General features: G+C 38.4%; 1 protein-coding gene across 1 annotated transcript in view; it reads right to left on the reverse strand.

The window, feature by feature from the left end:
- The window catches only part of SNAP91 (synaptosome associated protein 91), a gene marked incomplete at its 5' end in the record, with an annotated part of 156,294 nt that overhangs the window by 99,861 nt on the left and 41,332 nt on the right, over window positions 1–15,101 (reverse strand). Inside the window, 4 exons of the mRNA XM_082669274.1 lie at window positions 817–910; window positions 2,639–2,741; window positions 3,495–3,570; window positions 4,209–4,351. Of these exons, the coding sequence (XP_082525400.1) occupies window positions 817–910; window positions 2,639–2,741; window positions 3,495–3,570; window positions 4,209–4,351 (416 nt within the window). The remainder of the gene's footprint in view (window positions 1–816; window positions 911–2,638; window positions 2,742–3,494; window positions 3,571–4,208; window positions 4,352–15,101) is intronic.

Here is a 15,101-nt window from a genome sequence, read left to right on the forward strand (position 1 = left end):
GGCAACCACCAAAACAGAGGAAAGATAACAATGTGAGTTAAGAATCTTCCTACAGGGCAGAACATTTTATTTTCACAAATCAGGTATGTTTCATTAATTAAAATTTTTAGTTTGAAATAAACTGCAAATCCACATGAAACTGTGAAAAATATAGAGATTCCCATGTACTACTTACCAGTTTCTCCCAGAGGTAAAATCTTGCAAAATTATAGTACAATGTCACAACCAGGATACTGATATCAATACAATCCACCCATCTCACTCCGATTTCCCGTTTTTACCTGTTGTTGTATGTTTAGTTCTACATCATCTTATCGCATGTGTAAGTTAGTGTATCCACCATCACAGTCAAGATACAGGTTTGGTTTTAAGAGACAAGCCACGTTGGCATTGGCAGGAAGAAGGACCATGACGAAGCAAAAATAATTCTCTTCCATGGATGGTGCCATTTAAACAGACTGTATAAAACAGGTTCTAATAGCAGGCTGGGGTATTTAGCTGCCTGAACATATGTTTTGCAGCTACTTTATTCTGTCAAACACAACAGGAGGCCACCATCCTGCTCTGAACATGGGGATCCAAGAATGCACCACTCGTAGTTTCCCATGACTGAAGTAAACACCTGTAAACTTCTCGGACAATCTGGACAACCAAAATCCTCTATTCCTCACTGACAGCCTAAACTAAGTGTTCATCTAATTCAACTATATGAGGGAGACCTAAATCTGTCTTCTGAGGAAATTCCTTATCTGTAGCCCACCTTCAAATAAAAGGCAGCATGATTGTGTAAGAAGCATTTTCTGGTGAGGTACGTACGTCGAATTCCAGCAGTGCATCAATCTGTCCCTGTAGTATGGGCATACTCTTCAGTAGTTTCTCAGGAGCCATTATCCTCATGACACCATCAGCCCTACAATTTAACAAAAACCAAAAAGGTAAGACTTACTTGTATGTGGAAAATTTGAGACCACATGCATTGTTCCAAACTGTTTTCCTCCCATTTCCTTGTTAATCTCCTGGGATGATTCTGAGATGTGAAGAGGCTTTGGCTGGGTCCCTTCTCTATACTCCTTCTCACCCACATGCATTCCTTAACCACAAAGGCTGTGCTTTCTATGCACTGCCCTCAGGAAGAAAGCAATGTGGTCTGGATAAAAGAGGCCAGCTGAATTTATGAATGGATTTTTCTAAATCTATAACAGAAATAGTAGTATTAAAAATCTAGGTTTCCTAAACCCCAGTTTGTTTGTTTTTGAGAGAGAGAGAGAGAAAACATGTCTTGGAAGTCTTCAAAACCTGTAGGACTGGGAACAGAATTTATACTATTAACCATCAAGTGAAGAAAAAGGCATTCTGATTTGCAGTTTGGTCAAAAAGAGCTGAGTTTAACCAGCTGTAGAGAATGTGACTGGAGGTTAGCACTGAAGGGTGCATCGTAGGGGGCACTGAAGCCTGCACCCACCCACAGGCCTCTTAGGGAGCTCCTGTATCCAGAGATGGTCAAGAAGCAGCAGGAGTGAAACAGCTGAGGAAAATGCCCAGGTGACGTGACGGTGCTGATAATGGCAGCTTTCGGTCTCTCCCACCTCAACGGTAGGGAAAGCATCCCAAAGTGCCCTTATGTGCCCACTCGGCGGTGCAGAAGTTTCTAAGAAGGCTGTGGACATCTTGTGGAGAGGTCACAATCCAGCTCGGAACATCAGGCACGGCTGCCCAGGGCCATGTAAGAAGTCAGAGGAAGGCATAGGAACTAGAATCATCTCTAATGAGATGGGGATGAACTCAAACCTTAATTTTATAAAATCTTCACCCACAAGAAACTAGTTTATTTTGAATAGGCAAGTTTATATTTTTCACTACCATGATAAAAAAAAAGTAGTTCAAAGCTAAGTTGAGGTCAGCTATCAGAAAACAGAGTTATATCTCTTTGTGTGAATTCTTGAGACTAAAATATTAAACTTTGTACAATATGTTGCCATTATTTCAAATTAGGAATGGATACAAGATTTGCACAGATCTATAGCTGAACACTTTTGATTAAACTCAAACATCTATTTAGAGGGAAATAAACAGCAATTATGAATTAAACATGCAAGGAGTCTGTATCAATGAGATTTTCCTAATCAATGGTTAGTATTAATAATTAGTTCAGATATGGTGTGTTTTCATGTGTTTGTGTGTGTGCATGTATAACAGTAGGACAGTGTTATCTGTTCTCCAGATCTGTGACAGATCTCCACACACACATACAGTTCAGTTTCACCTCAATCAAAACACAATGAAATAACTATTGTCGACTACAGCCATGTTCTTTTAAATGAAACTTGTTTAAATTCTCTCCATTTAAAATTATTTGAAGGTATATAACTGTTGAAGAATTTTGAGTTGATTTTAACAAAATAAAATGTTGTACCATGTCAACTCTGAGCAGCAAATCAGATTTTCTGCATGAAAATATAAATAAGTAACATTGCAACCACAAGGCTAACTTGCATGATATTATTGAGTTTTTTTTTTAGGTTATTATAAACTGGGCCTTCGTGATCAAAACTAGTTGGCAATTAACTTAGTTAAGATAAATCAAGTATGTCTCAAAGACTTCTTCTGCTCAAATAAATATGAGAAAGAAAAAACATACCCCTTCTTCACTCTGGCAAAATCAAATGCCATCTGTCTGTAAGAGAAAGCCTTTTCATTCAAATATCTACTATAGCGCCTTATGAAGGTAGACATATCATAACCTGGGGAGAGAGGCAGAGGAGATAAAACTAATTAATAAAATACCTTCAACTGTGCTTTGCTAGCTCCAATCTTTTTTTAAACTCCTCAAATATAAATAATTCTAAGATGAGGTCAATAAGTGTACCAGACAGGCCTCATTTAAAATCCTACTTCAGGCAAAAATACTTTTGGCATGAGACATTCCAAGACTATTCAATTTAGATATGCTACCATCTTTGTACAGAATGCCTTTTCTGATTTTTCCTTGCATTTTTGTTCACTGTTGCAGATTTAATACATGTAGCTATCTGAGAACTATCCACGTGCTTGGTGTGCTTGCCTTATACGTTACGTGACAACCAGGATATATGCTGAATGAACAAATGACTGCAGTACAAATTCTAATAATTTACAAAAAAACATTTAAAACTGGATTATTTTTCATTGGCAAAGTACTTTTTCATTTCATTGTCTCTTACACCTTCATTAACAAACAATTGTGGATCTAACATACCCACTGTTACTTTTTAAGGTAAACACTGAAAAAGACAAGAAATAGAATTAATGTATAATTCATATGCTGAGTTACATAACAATTAAGTATTTTAAAGCTAATATAAAGTAACTATATAGTTAGGTTTACATTTTTTTCCTTGTATATCCAATGGAGCTATGAGTTAACATGGATTTTTAATTAATAACCTCACTTCAAAAATCAAAAAATTCTGCATCAAAAACATTAGCAAGAAAATTATAAAACATAATATTCTCACCATGGGATCCACTTTTGTCCAAAAAATTACTGAGATTGAATAGTGTATTTCTAGAGGCCAAATACTGAATAAATCTCTGAAAAACAAAAGTCAGAACTAAACATCAATATTCTGAAATCACTACTTTAAACAAGTTCTGATACTAAAGACAATTTTCTAAAAACATAAATTCTCATTGTGATCTTTTTTACTCAGTATAAAGTTTCCTAGTCTGCGGGCTTTCTCTGAGGGGGAATAAAAACTGATCAGACCCACTGAAATAGAATTAAATTGTGTGATCTTTCATTTCTGTATATAACAGAAACACTGCAATTTAATAGGATTCGGTAGGTATCCCATATAAAATGGCTAATTTTTAGTTTAGTTAATATTTTCCAAAATTAAACATTTTTATGAAAGCAATTTTCACACAGAGGCACAAAGAATTACTTCCCAATGGGAAAATAATTTTGTTGTTCCTTTCTCCTAATATTTTTGTCCATTAATACATTTACATGGTATATACAGATTTAACACTTTGATATCCCTAACAAAATGTCTAACAACATATTTCTGAAAAACAGCTAAACAGTAGATTAAAATTGTACTCCAGATGACTCTGAACCATATACTTCCTCTTACTTTTCTCCTAATTAGTGAAAGCTTAAGAAACTTAAGTCATCACCAGCCTCCCTCCCCTGCCAGAAAAAGAAAAGTTAGGTCTACATGGCTTACCTCATTTCCATGCACCATGAGATGATGCGTAGTGACTAAAGCTTTAAATACAACCACCCAGCTACTGTTTGTTGCCCGCTCAAAGAGCGTGTCCGCCATCTGAGGAATATTAACATTGGTCTCATTGGTAGCCTGGATCAAATCTATGGAAATAGAAGATTTCAGTCAATGACACTAATGATTGCATAAAAAAATTTCATTTCAAATTTTAAACATTTAAACCTGTTGAGTTTATGAGTCCAAAATTGCACTGACAACAGCTAAAAAGATTTTCAAAAATTAAATGTCAGAGAGATTGGTTCAAGATGGTGAAGCAGAAGGATGTGCTCTCACTCCCTCTTGCGAGAACATGGAAATCAAAACTAACTGCTGAACAATCATCAACAGGAAGACACTGGAACTCACCAAAAAAGATACCCCACATCCAAAGACAAAGGAGAAGCCACAATGAGACGGTAGGAGGGGCGCAATCACAATAAAATCAAATCCCATTACTGCTGGGTGGGTGACTCACAAACTAGAGAACACTTATACCACAGAAGTCCACCCACTGGAATGAAGGTTCTGACCCCACGTCGGGCTTCCCCACCTGGGGGTCTGGCAACGGGAGGAGGAATTCCTAGAGAACCAGACTTTGAAGGCTAGCGGGATTGCATTGCAGGACTTTGACAGGACTGGGGGAAACAGAGACTCCACTCTTAGAGGGCACACACAAAGTAGTGTGCGCATCAGGACCCAGGGCGAAGGAGCAGTGACCCTATAAGAGACTGAAACAGACCTACCTGCTAGTGTTGGAGGGTCTCCTGCAGAGGCAGGGGGCAGCTGTGGATCACCAAGGGACAAGGACACTGGCAGCAGAAGTTCTGGGAAGTACTCCTTGGTGTGAGCCCTCCCAGAGTCTGCCATTAGCCCCACCAAAGAGCCGAGGTCAGCTCCAGTGCTGGGTCGCTTCAGGCCAAACAACCAACAGGGAGGGAACCCAGCCCCACCCATCAGCAGTCAGCAGATTAAAGTTTTACTGAGCTCTGCCCACCAGAGCAACAGCCAGCTCTATCCACCACCAGTCCCTCCCATCAGGAAACTTGCACAAGCCTCTCAGATAGCCTCATCCACCAGAGGGCAGACAGCAGAAGCAAGAAGAACTACAATCTTGCAACCTGTGGAACAAAAACCACATTCACAGAAAGATAGACAAGATGAAAAGGCAGAGGGCTATGCACCAGATGAAGGAAGAAGAAAAAATTCCAAAAAACAACCAAATGAAGTGGAGATAGGCAACCTTCCAGAAAAAGAATTCAGAATAATGATAGTGAAGATGATTCAGGACCTCGGAAAAAGAACGGAGGCAAAGATCAAGATGTAAGAAATGTTTAACAAAGACCTAGAAAAATTAAAAAATAAACAAAAAGAGATGAACGATACAATAACTGAAATTAAAAATACACTAGAAGGAATCCAGAGCAGAATAACTGAGGCAGAAGAATGGATAAGTGACCTGGAAGACAGAATGGTGGAATTCACTGCTGCAGAAGAGAATAAAGAAAAAAGAATGAAAAGAAATGAAGACAGCCTAAGAGACCTCTGGGACAACAATAAACAAAACAACATTCGCATTATAGGGGTCCCAGAAGGAGAAGAGAGAGAGAAAGGACCAGAGAAAATATTTGAAGAGATTAGAGTTGAAAACTTCCTTAACATGGGAAAGGAAATAGCCACCCAAGTCCAGGAAGTGCAGGAAGTCCCATACAGGAAAAACCCAGGTAGAAACATGCCGAGACACATAGTAATCAAATTGGCAAAAATTAAAGACAAAGAAAAATTACTGAGAACAACAAGGGAAACATGACAAATAACATACAAGGGAATCCCCATAAGGTTAACAGCTGATTTCTCAACAGAAACTCTACAAGCCAGAAGGGAGTGGCATGATATATTTAAAGTGATGAAAGGGAAGAACCTACAACCAAGATTACTCTACCCAGCAAGGATCTCATTCAGATTCAACGCAGAAATCAAAAGCTTTACAGACAAGCAAAAGCTAAGAGAATTCAGCACCACCAAACCAGCTCTACAACAAATGCTAAAGGAACTTCTCTAAGTGGGAAACACAAGAGAAGAAAAGGACCTAAAAGCAAAGCCAAAACAATTAAGAAAATGGTAATAGGAACATACATATCGATAATAACCCTGAATGTAAATGGATTAAATACCCCAACCAAAAGACACAGACTGGCTAAACAGATAGAAAAACAAGACCCATATATATGATATCTACAAGAGACCCACTTCAGACCTAGGGACACATACAGAGTGAAAGGGAGGGGATGGAAAAAGATATTCCATGCAATTGGAAATCAAAAGAAAGCTGGAGTAGCAATACTTATATCAGATAAAATAGACTTTAAAGAATGTTACAAGACACAAGGAAGGACACTACATAATGATCAATGATATAACAATTATAAATATATATGCACCCAACATAAGAGCACCTCCATACATAAGGTAACTGCTAACAGCTATAAAAGAGGAAATCGACAGTGACACAATAATAGTGGGGGACTTTAACACCTCACTTACACCAATAGACAGATCATCCAAACAGAAAATTAATAAGGAAACACAAGCTTTAAATGACACAACAGACCAGATAGATTTAATTCATATTTATGGGACATTCCATCTAAAAACAGCAGATTACATTTTCTTCTCAAGTGCGCACGGAACAGTCTCCAGGACAGATCACATCTTGGGTCCCAAATGAATCCTCAGTAAATTTAAGAAAACTGAAATCATATCAAGCATCTCTTCTGACCACAACACTATGAGACTAGAAATCAATTACAGGGAAAAAAATGTAAAAAACACAAACACATGGAGGCTCAACAATATGTTACTAAATAACCAAGAGACCAGTGAAGAAATCAAAGAGGAAATAAAAAAATACCTAGAGACAAATGACAATGAAAACACGACGATCCAAAACCTATGGGATGCAGCAAAAGCAATTCTAAGAGGGAAGTTTATAGCAATACAAGCCTGCCTCAAGAAACAAGAAAAATCTCAAATAAACAATTTAACCTTACACCTAAAGGAACTAGAGAAAGAAGAACAAACAAAACCCAAAGTTAGCAGAAGGAAAGAAATCATAAAGATCAGAGCAGAAATAAAAGAAATAGAAACAAAGAAAACAGTAGTAAAGATCAATAAAACTAAAAGCTGGTTCTTCGAGAAGATAAACAAAATTGATAAACCATTAGCCAGACTCATCAAGAAAAAGAGGGAGAGGACTGAAATCAATAAAATTAGAAATGAAAAAGGAGAAGTAACAACAGACACCGCAGAAATACAAAGCATCTTGAGAGACTACGACAAGCAACTCTATGCAAATAAAATGGACAACCTGGAAGAAATGGACACATTCTTGGAAAGTTATAACCTTCCAAGACTGAACCAGGAAGAAACAGAAAATATGAACAGACCAATCACAACTAATGAAATTGAAACTGTGATTAAAAATCTTCCAACAAACAAAAGTCCAGGACCAGATGCCTTCACAGGTGAATTCCATCAAATATTTAGAGAAGCGCTAACACCCAACCTTCTGAAAGTCTTCCAAACAATTGCAGAGGAAGGAACACTCCCAAACTCATTCTATGAGGTCACCATCACCCTGATACCAAAACCAGACAAAGATATTACAAAAAAAGAAAATTAGAGACCAATATCACTCATGAATATAGATGCAAAAATCCTCAACAAAATACTAGCAAACAGAATCCAACAACACATTAAAAGGATCATACACCATGATCAAGTGGGGTTTATCCCAGGAATGCAAGGATTCTTCAATATATGCAAATCAATGTGACATACCATATTAACAAACTGAAGATTAAAAACCATATGATCATCTCAATAGAGGCAGAAAAAGCTTTTGACAAAATTCAACACCCGTTTATGATAAAAACTCTCCAGAAAGTGGGCGTAGAGGGAATCTACCTCAACATAATAAAGGCCATATACGACAAACCCACAGCAAACATCATTCTCAGTGGTGAAAAACCGAAACCATTTCCTCTAAGATCAGGAACAAGACAAGGATGTCCACTCTCACCACTATTATTCAACATAGTTTTGGAAGTCCTAGCCACGGCAATCAGAGAAGAAAAAGAAATAAAAGGAATACAAATAGGAAAAGAAGAAGTAAAACTGTCACTGTTTGCAGATGACATGATACTATACAAAGAGAATCCTAAAGATGCCACCAGAAAACTACTAAAGCTAATCAATGAATTTGGCAAAGTTGCATGATACAAAATTAATGCACAGAAATCTCTTGCATTCCTATACACTAATGATGAAAAATCTGAAAGTGAATTCAAGAAAACACTCCCATTTACCACTGCAACAAAAAGAATAAAATACCTAGGAATAAACCTACCTAGGGAGACAAAAGACAAAAGTTTTCTGTATGCAGAAAACTATAAGACACTGATGAAAGAAATTAAAGATGATACCAACAGATGGAGAGGTATACCATGTTCTTGGATTGGAAGAATCAATATTGTGAAGAGGACTATACTACCCAAAGCAATCTACAGATTCAATGCAATCCCCATCAAATTACCAATGGCATTTTTTACGGAACTAGAACAAAAAATCTTAAAATTTGTATGGCAAGACAAAAGACCCCGAATAGCCAAAGCAGACTTGAGGGAAAAAAACGGAGCTGGAGGAATCAGACTCCCTGGCTTCAGACTATACTACAAAGCTACAGTAATTAGACAATATGGTACTGGCACAAAAACAGAAATATAGATCAATGGAACAGGATAGAAAGCCCAGAGATAAACCCACACGCCTATGGTCAACTTATCTATGACAAAGGAGGCAAGGATATACAATGTAGAAAAGACAGCCTCTTCAGTAAGTGATGCTGGGAAAACTGGACAGCTACATGTAGAAGAATGAAATTAGAACACTCCCTAACACCACACACAAAAATAAACTCAAAATGGATTAAAGACCTAAATGTAAGACCTGACACTATAAAACTCTCAGAGGAAAAGAAAGGAAGAACACTCTCTGACATAAATCACAGCAAGATCTTTTTTGACCTACCTCCTAGAGTAATGGAAATAAAAATAAAAACAAACAAATGGGACCTAATGAAACTTAAAAGCTTTTGCAAAGCAAAGGAAACTACAAACAAGATGAAAAGACAACTCTCAGAATGGGAGAAAATATTTGCAAACGAATCAACGGACAAAGGATTAATCTCCGAAATATATAAAGAGCTCATGCAGCTCAATATTAAAAAAACAAACAACCCAATCCATAAATGGGGAGATGACCTACATAGACATTTCTCCAAAGAAGACATACAGATGGCCAAGAAGCACGTGAAAAGCTGCTCAACCACTAATTATTAGAGAAATGCAAATCAAAAGTACAATGAGGTATCACCTCACAGCAGTTAGAATGGGCATCATCAGAAAATCTACTAAAAACAAATGCTGGAGAGGGTGTGGAGAAAAGGGAACCCTCCTGCACTGTTGGTGGGAATGTAAATTGATACAGCCACTATGGAGAACAGTATGGAGGTTCCTTAAAAAACTAAAACTAGAATTACCATATGACCCAGCAATCCCATTACTGGGCATATACCCAGAGAAAACTATAATTAAAAAGGACACATGCACCCCAATGTTCACTGCAGTACTATTTACAATAGCCAGGTCACGGAAGCAAGCTAAATGCCCATAGACAGACGAATGGATAAAGAAGATGTGGTACATATATACAATGGAATATTATTCAGCCATAAAGAGAAACGAAATTGGGTCATTTGTAGAGACGGGGATGAATCTAGAGACTGTCATACAGAGTGAAGTAAGCCAGAAAGAGGAAAACAAATATCGTATATTTGTGGAACGCATATATTTGGAACCTAGAAAAATGGTACAGATGAACCGGTTTGCAGGGCAGAAACTGAGACACAGACGTAGAGAACAAACGTATGGACACCAAGGGGGGAAAGTGGCAGGGTGGTGGTGGTGGTGCTGTGATGAACTGGGAGATTGGGATGGGCATGTATACACTGATGTGTATAAAACTGATAACTAATAAGAACTTGCTGTATAAAAAAATAAATGAAATAAAATTCAAAAAAAAATATCTTTCCTTCAAAGAAAACTAAATGTCATATTTTCACACATGGACATATAAATACATTTACCCAATGTACTTATTTTTTCTTGGGCTTATTTTTTCTATTGAATTCTCTTCTGGATCCTCTTCTGAATTTTATCCGTTTTCTGGTACCACTGTCATTTTTTAAAATTACAAACTCCCAGGAAAGCTAAACTTTATGTTAATCTTTTTTGTTATCACTCCTAGCACAATGTCTCAAACATGTGGACACTTATTCTATACACCAGCGGTCCCCAACCTTTCTGGCACCAGGGACCGGTTTCATACAAGACAATTTTTCCAGACTGGGCAGGGGGGTGGTTTCGGGATGATTCAAGCACATTACATTTATTGTGCACTTTATTTCTATTATTATTACATTGTAATATATAATGAAATAATTATACAACTCACCATAATGCAGCATCAGTGGGAGCCCTGAGCTTGTTTTCACTTGCCACTCACTGATAGGACTTTGATATGAGTCTGCAAGCAATTGATTTATTATGGTCTCTGTGCAGTCAAACCTCTCTCTAATGATAACCTGTATTTGCAGCCGCTCCCCAGCGCTAGCATCACCTCAGCTCCACCTCAGATCATCGGGCATTAGATTCTCATAAGGTGCGCGCAACCGAGATCCCTCGCATGCGCAGTTCACAGCAGGGTTCGCGCTGCTATGAGAATCTAATGCCGCCGCTGATCTGACAGGAAGCGGAGCTCAGGCGGTAACGCGAGCGCTGCGTAGAGGTTGTAAATACAGATGAAGCTTCGCTCGCTTGCCTGCCACTCACCTCTTGCTGTGCGGCCCAGGGGGGTTGGGGACTCCTGCTATATACCATCTGAAGGCAGTAACGTAAGTGTATTTTTTGAAATACTATATCGAAAAGCCTACTTCACTTGGATTTTAATTTTGATGGGTGCTAATAACACACTTGTCATGTAAGTGGCAGAATGAGAGGGAACAGTAAAAGAAGAAAGAATTCCACTCTGTTCATCAAAGCTTTCACAGAACATCATGCAGGCATTAAATTACTATGATCTGACCTGAGTTTATAAGAGAGTAAATCTTTGTAACACATTCACCATCCACATCTACATATTAGCTACTATTCCAGGTGTACCTTGGGGAAAAAAATGTCTATAGTGTCCAAGAGGGGCTGCCGAGAATTCAGAAAAAGTGAGCACTGTCAAAAAGTTAGCTGAGGCAACCAAAGACCATGTCCTAAGGAACAGAAGCAAAGCCACCCTGGCGCAGTGTGGACTTAAGAAAATTACTTCAACAGACAAGATGACCTTGTCAGGGCGAGAAAACTGGGAATTCTCTTACAGGCCACACCCGTCCTGCAGAGGACTGCATGTGATACCCAGTGTCTAGGAAATCCCACGCAACAAATGCAAAGACAAACCCATCCTGTTCCTTACTTAAAATCCACACTCATTAAGCTCCACATTTACTTTATGCATTTGTTTACTGTACAATAAACAGAATTTTTAAAATTGATACTCCATCACTGCTCTTAACTCCAAGACTAAAGGGTATCAATAATTGATCTGAATTATAAATGGACCAAACCAGACTTCTTTCTTACTTTATATTTATTTTAAACTTCCTATCCCCTGAATAGGAAGATGGGAAGTTTAAAATAAATACCTCCCTTTATTGGAATTCTACTCATCCATCAGGAAATCTTTCCTGGTCCCATTTGAATGCAGTCTCACGTGACCTTCCTCTGCTTAAAAACCTGAGGCACTTTATTCCTACCGCCTGTCCACATCAGCTGGGTGTCTGTCATAAATTCCTGCCATACCAAAGCTCTCTGAGGATGGAAACAACCATACCAATGTCTGTTTCCTGGGAAGGGCTTCGGAGAACACTGCGCACAGTAAACATTTGTTGACAAAAATGTACAAGAACCAAAATACTTTACCCAAGATCTAAATAAACAGCTCTTTGACAAAGACAAATCACTAAGCTCTAACACTGTTTTCTGAGATTATATCAGGGGACTGCTTTATACCTGAAACTCTGTGTCAGTCACAAATTCTTCTATTCCTTTATTTATTGAACTGGTGATGTGGAAATGTATTGCTGATCAGAGGAGATGAATACATGTTCAGATAGTAAAGAAATCCCTAGAAGAGTAAAGAGATACAGACTAATAGAACAGGAAGAGCCCAGGTCCAGAGCCTAGCTCAGCCCCCGTCTAGATGTGTTAACTTCAGACAAATCATTTAATATTATGTATCTTGGACTCGGGCCCTCATCTTTAAAGTGGGAGCAATAATTACTACCTTTCAGGGTTATTATAAGGATTGCAAATGATCTGAACAAAGTAGGCACCCAAAATAAATGTCTGTAAATGCTGTTATCCATGCAGTGCGCTGTGAGAGTATGTTGGGGTATTAGGAAAGACTCCATGGGAAGGAAAGAGTGGAGTGGGGCCCTTAAGTCGACTGTGACATGGGAGGGGAGTGAGGACATTTTTAGCAAATGTGCAAAGAGTGCAGCCGTAAGACATGATGGACGTGTCCCTGGAGAACTGTGGTGGTCTGGGGGCTGGGTATATGTGGGCAGACGGAGGGGAGAAACTTAACTAAAGAGCCAGGGGATGGCCAGTGAGAGATCTCACACCTGGCATTAAAGAGTTTCAACTTCACCCTTTGGACCAAGGGGAGCCCCTGGGAGTCTTTTAGCAGAAAAGTACCAATAAGATTTTGCTTTTACAGGCAACCACATTACCCAGTGACTACTAAATAATATCTGCAAGGTAAGAAGAGGCAGATAAGGAAGAATCACCTTTGCCTGGAAAGATATACTAGAAGACAGGACAAGGGTACATTAGAAAGCCCAGCGATAGCCAGAGAGAGGAAGCTGAACTCACGAAAAGGCAATGAAGACAGGGAGATAATGAATGTAGCAGAAAGAAATTTAGGAGATACAGCTATGGGGATTTGCAGGTGAGCACATAGATATTAGAGGTGAAGGGAAAAGGAATCTTAAATAATTCCAGATTTCTAGTTTGGGGCCCAGTAAATGCTTTTGACTGAAATGAGGAGGAAAGTGGGTTTCAAAAGAGATATAAACTATTTTAGACATGATACATAGGAAGTAGCTATTGGAGCTCCAAATTGAGATGTCTGATAGGGGACTGGAAGCATGTTCTAAAGCTCAGGAGAAACGCTTAGTCTAGATACAACTTTGGGAGTCACCAGCAAAGACATGGGAGCTGAAATCATGAAAGTAGAAGAGGTAACCCATGGATCATACAAAGAACAATGAAAATTATCTTACTGAAAATAAGAAGCAAAACCAAGAAAGACCAACATTTAAGAAATGAATGGAAGAAAACTGGGCGAAAGAACCATCAGAATGGTAAATAGAAGCCCAGGAAAATTAAATTTTGGAGCCAATTAAGAAGAGAGCTTCAAAAATTTCAAGAAGCAGTCAGGGATCACTGGTATCAAACATTGCAAAAGTCCTAGCAAAGAGAACCCTAAGAACAAAATGTACGACTAGGAGACTGCTGCCATGCAAAGGAAATAGAGCCCAAGCACAGACTGGGTGTGAGTGGAGGAGAGGGTCAAAGGAAGGCTTTTATCACTTAAAGATGCGACACGTGTAAGCATGTTTGAGATCAAGAAGGAGAAGTCAAAAAGAGCTGAGTTTGAAAAGAGGATAGAGATAATTTATGGGACGTTCTCAAGGCAGGATAAACTCTAGAATCCAGGGCTCAGATGCTAGAATAGCATCAGAGCGGAGGGTTACACAATGAAGAGCAGTAAGCATGGATCCTCTTGATAGATGCTCAAGAGCATCTATCATTCAGATAGAAGAACGATGACAGATATCAATGCTACTGAGAAGCATGTCCTTGGTGAAGCAGTAAGTTATTAATTTTATTAACTCTTAACCTTAATATACTCATCTTTTTAATACTGTATGTCAGGGTTGGCAAACTACAGTTTGCTGTGCAAACCTAGTCTGCTCCCTGTTTTTGTAAATAAAGTTTTATTGGTACACAGTCACATCCATTTGTTTACATATTGTCTAAGGCTGCTTTCACACTGCACTGATGTAGCTGAATCATTACAACACTCAAACTCAATTCCGTGGTCCACAAAATGCCTAACGTATATACTTGCTGACCTCTTACAGAAAATGTTTCCTGTTCTGTCCCTAAATGGGAAGCTGCATAAGGCACTTCTGCTGTCTAACAAATAGCAACGTCTATCTCAAGGAAAAGCAGTCGTGTGCTTGAATTGCAAGCTGAACTAACCACTTTTTCCACAGACCACTGTTTTACTTGAAAGAATGACTGACAGATTTCAAACCATCATGATTCAGACTTGGTATTTAACAGTTATCTCTCGAAAACAAAGAAAGTGAACCTGTCGCTTCAAAGAAATGAATGGCATTACTGGCTGCCATTGATAAAACTCAGTCTTTCAAGTAAAAATTAGAATTTCAGAAAACTTATGTCTGCCATGGCAAGCTTGACAGCTTTCTAGTTCTTCGAGACTTTTCTGATAAGATTGTGGGTGATATTAATGAGTATCATTTGTTGATATTATATAATGAAATGTGTCAACATTTGGGAGATATGAATAACTCACCTGAGACAATATTTTCCAAACTAGTGCATAATATTACAAATAATGTGATCAGTCCATTCAAAGTACAGATCGACAAATGCCAAT

This window comes from Grampus griseus, assembly GCF_964374135.1.
Source record: "Grampus griseus genome assembly, chromosome: 13".
Classification (NCBI taxonomy): Eukaryota; Metazoa; Chordata; class Mammalia; order Artiodactyla; family Delphinidae; genus Grampus; species Grampus griseus.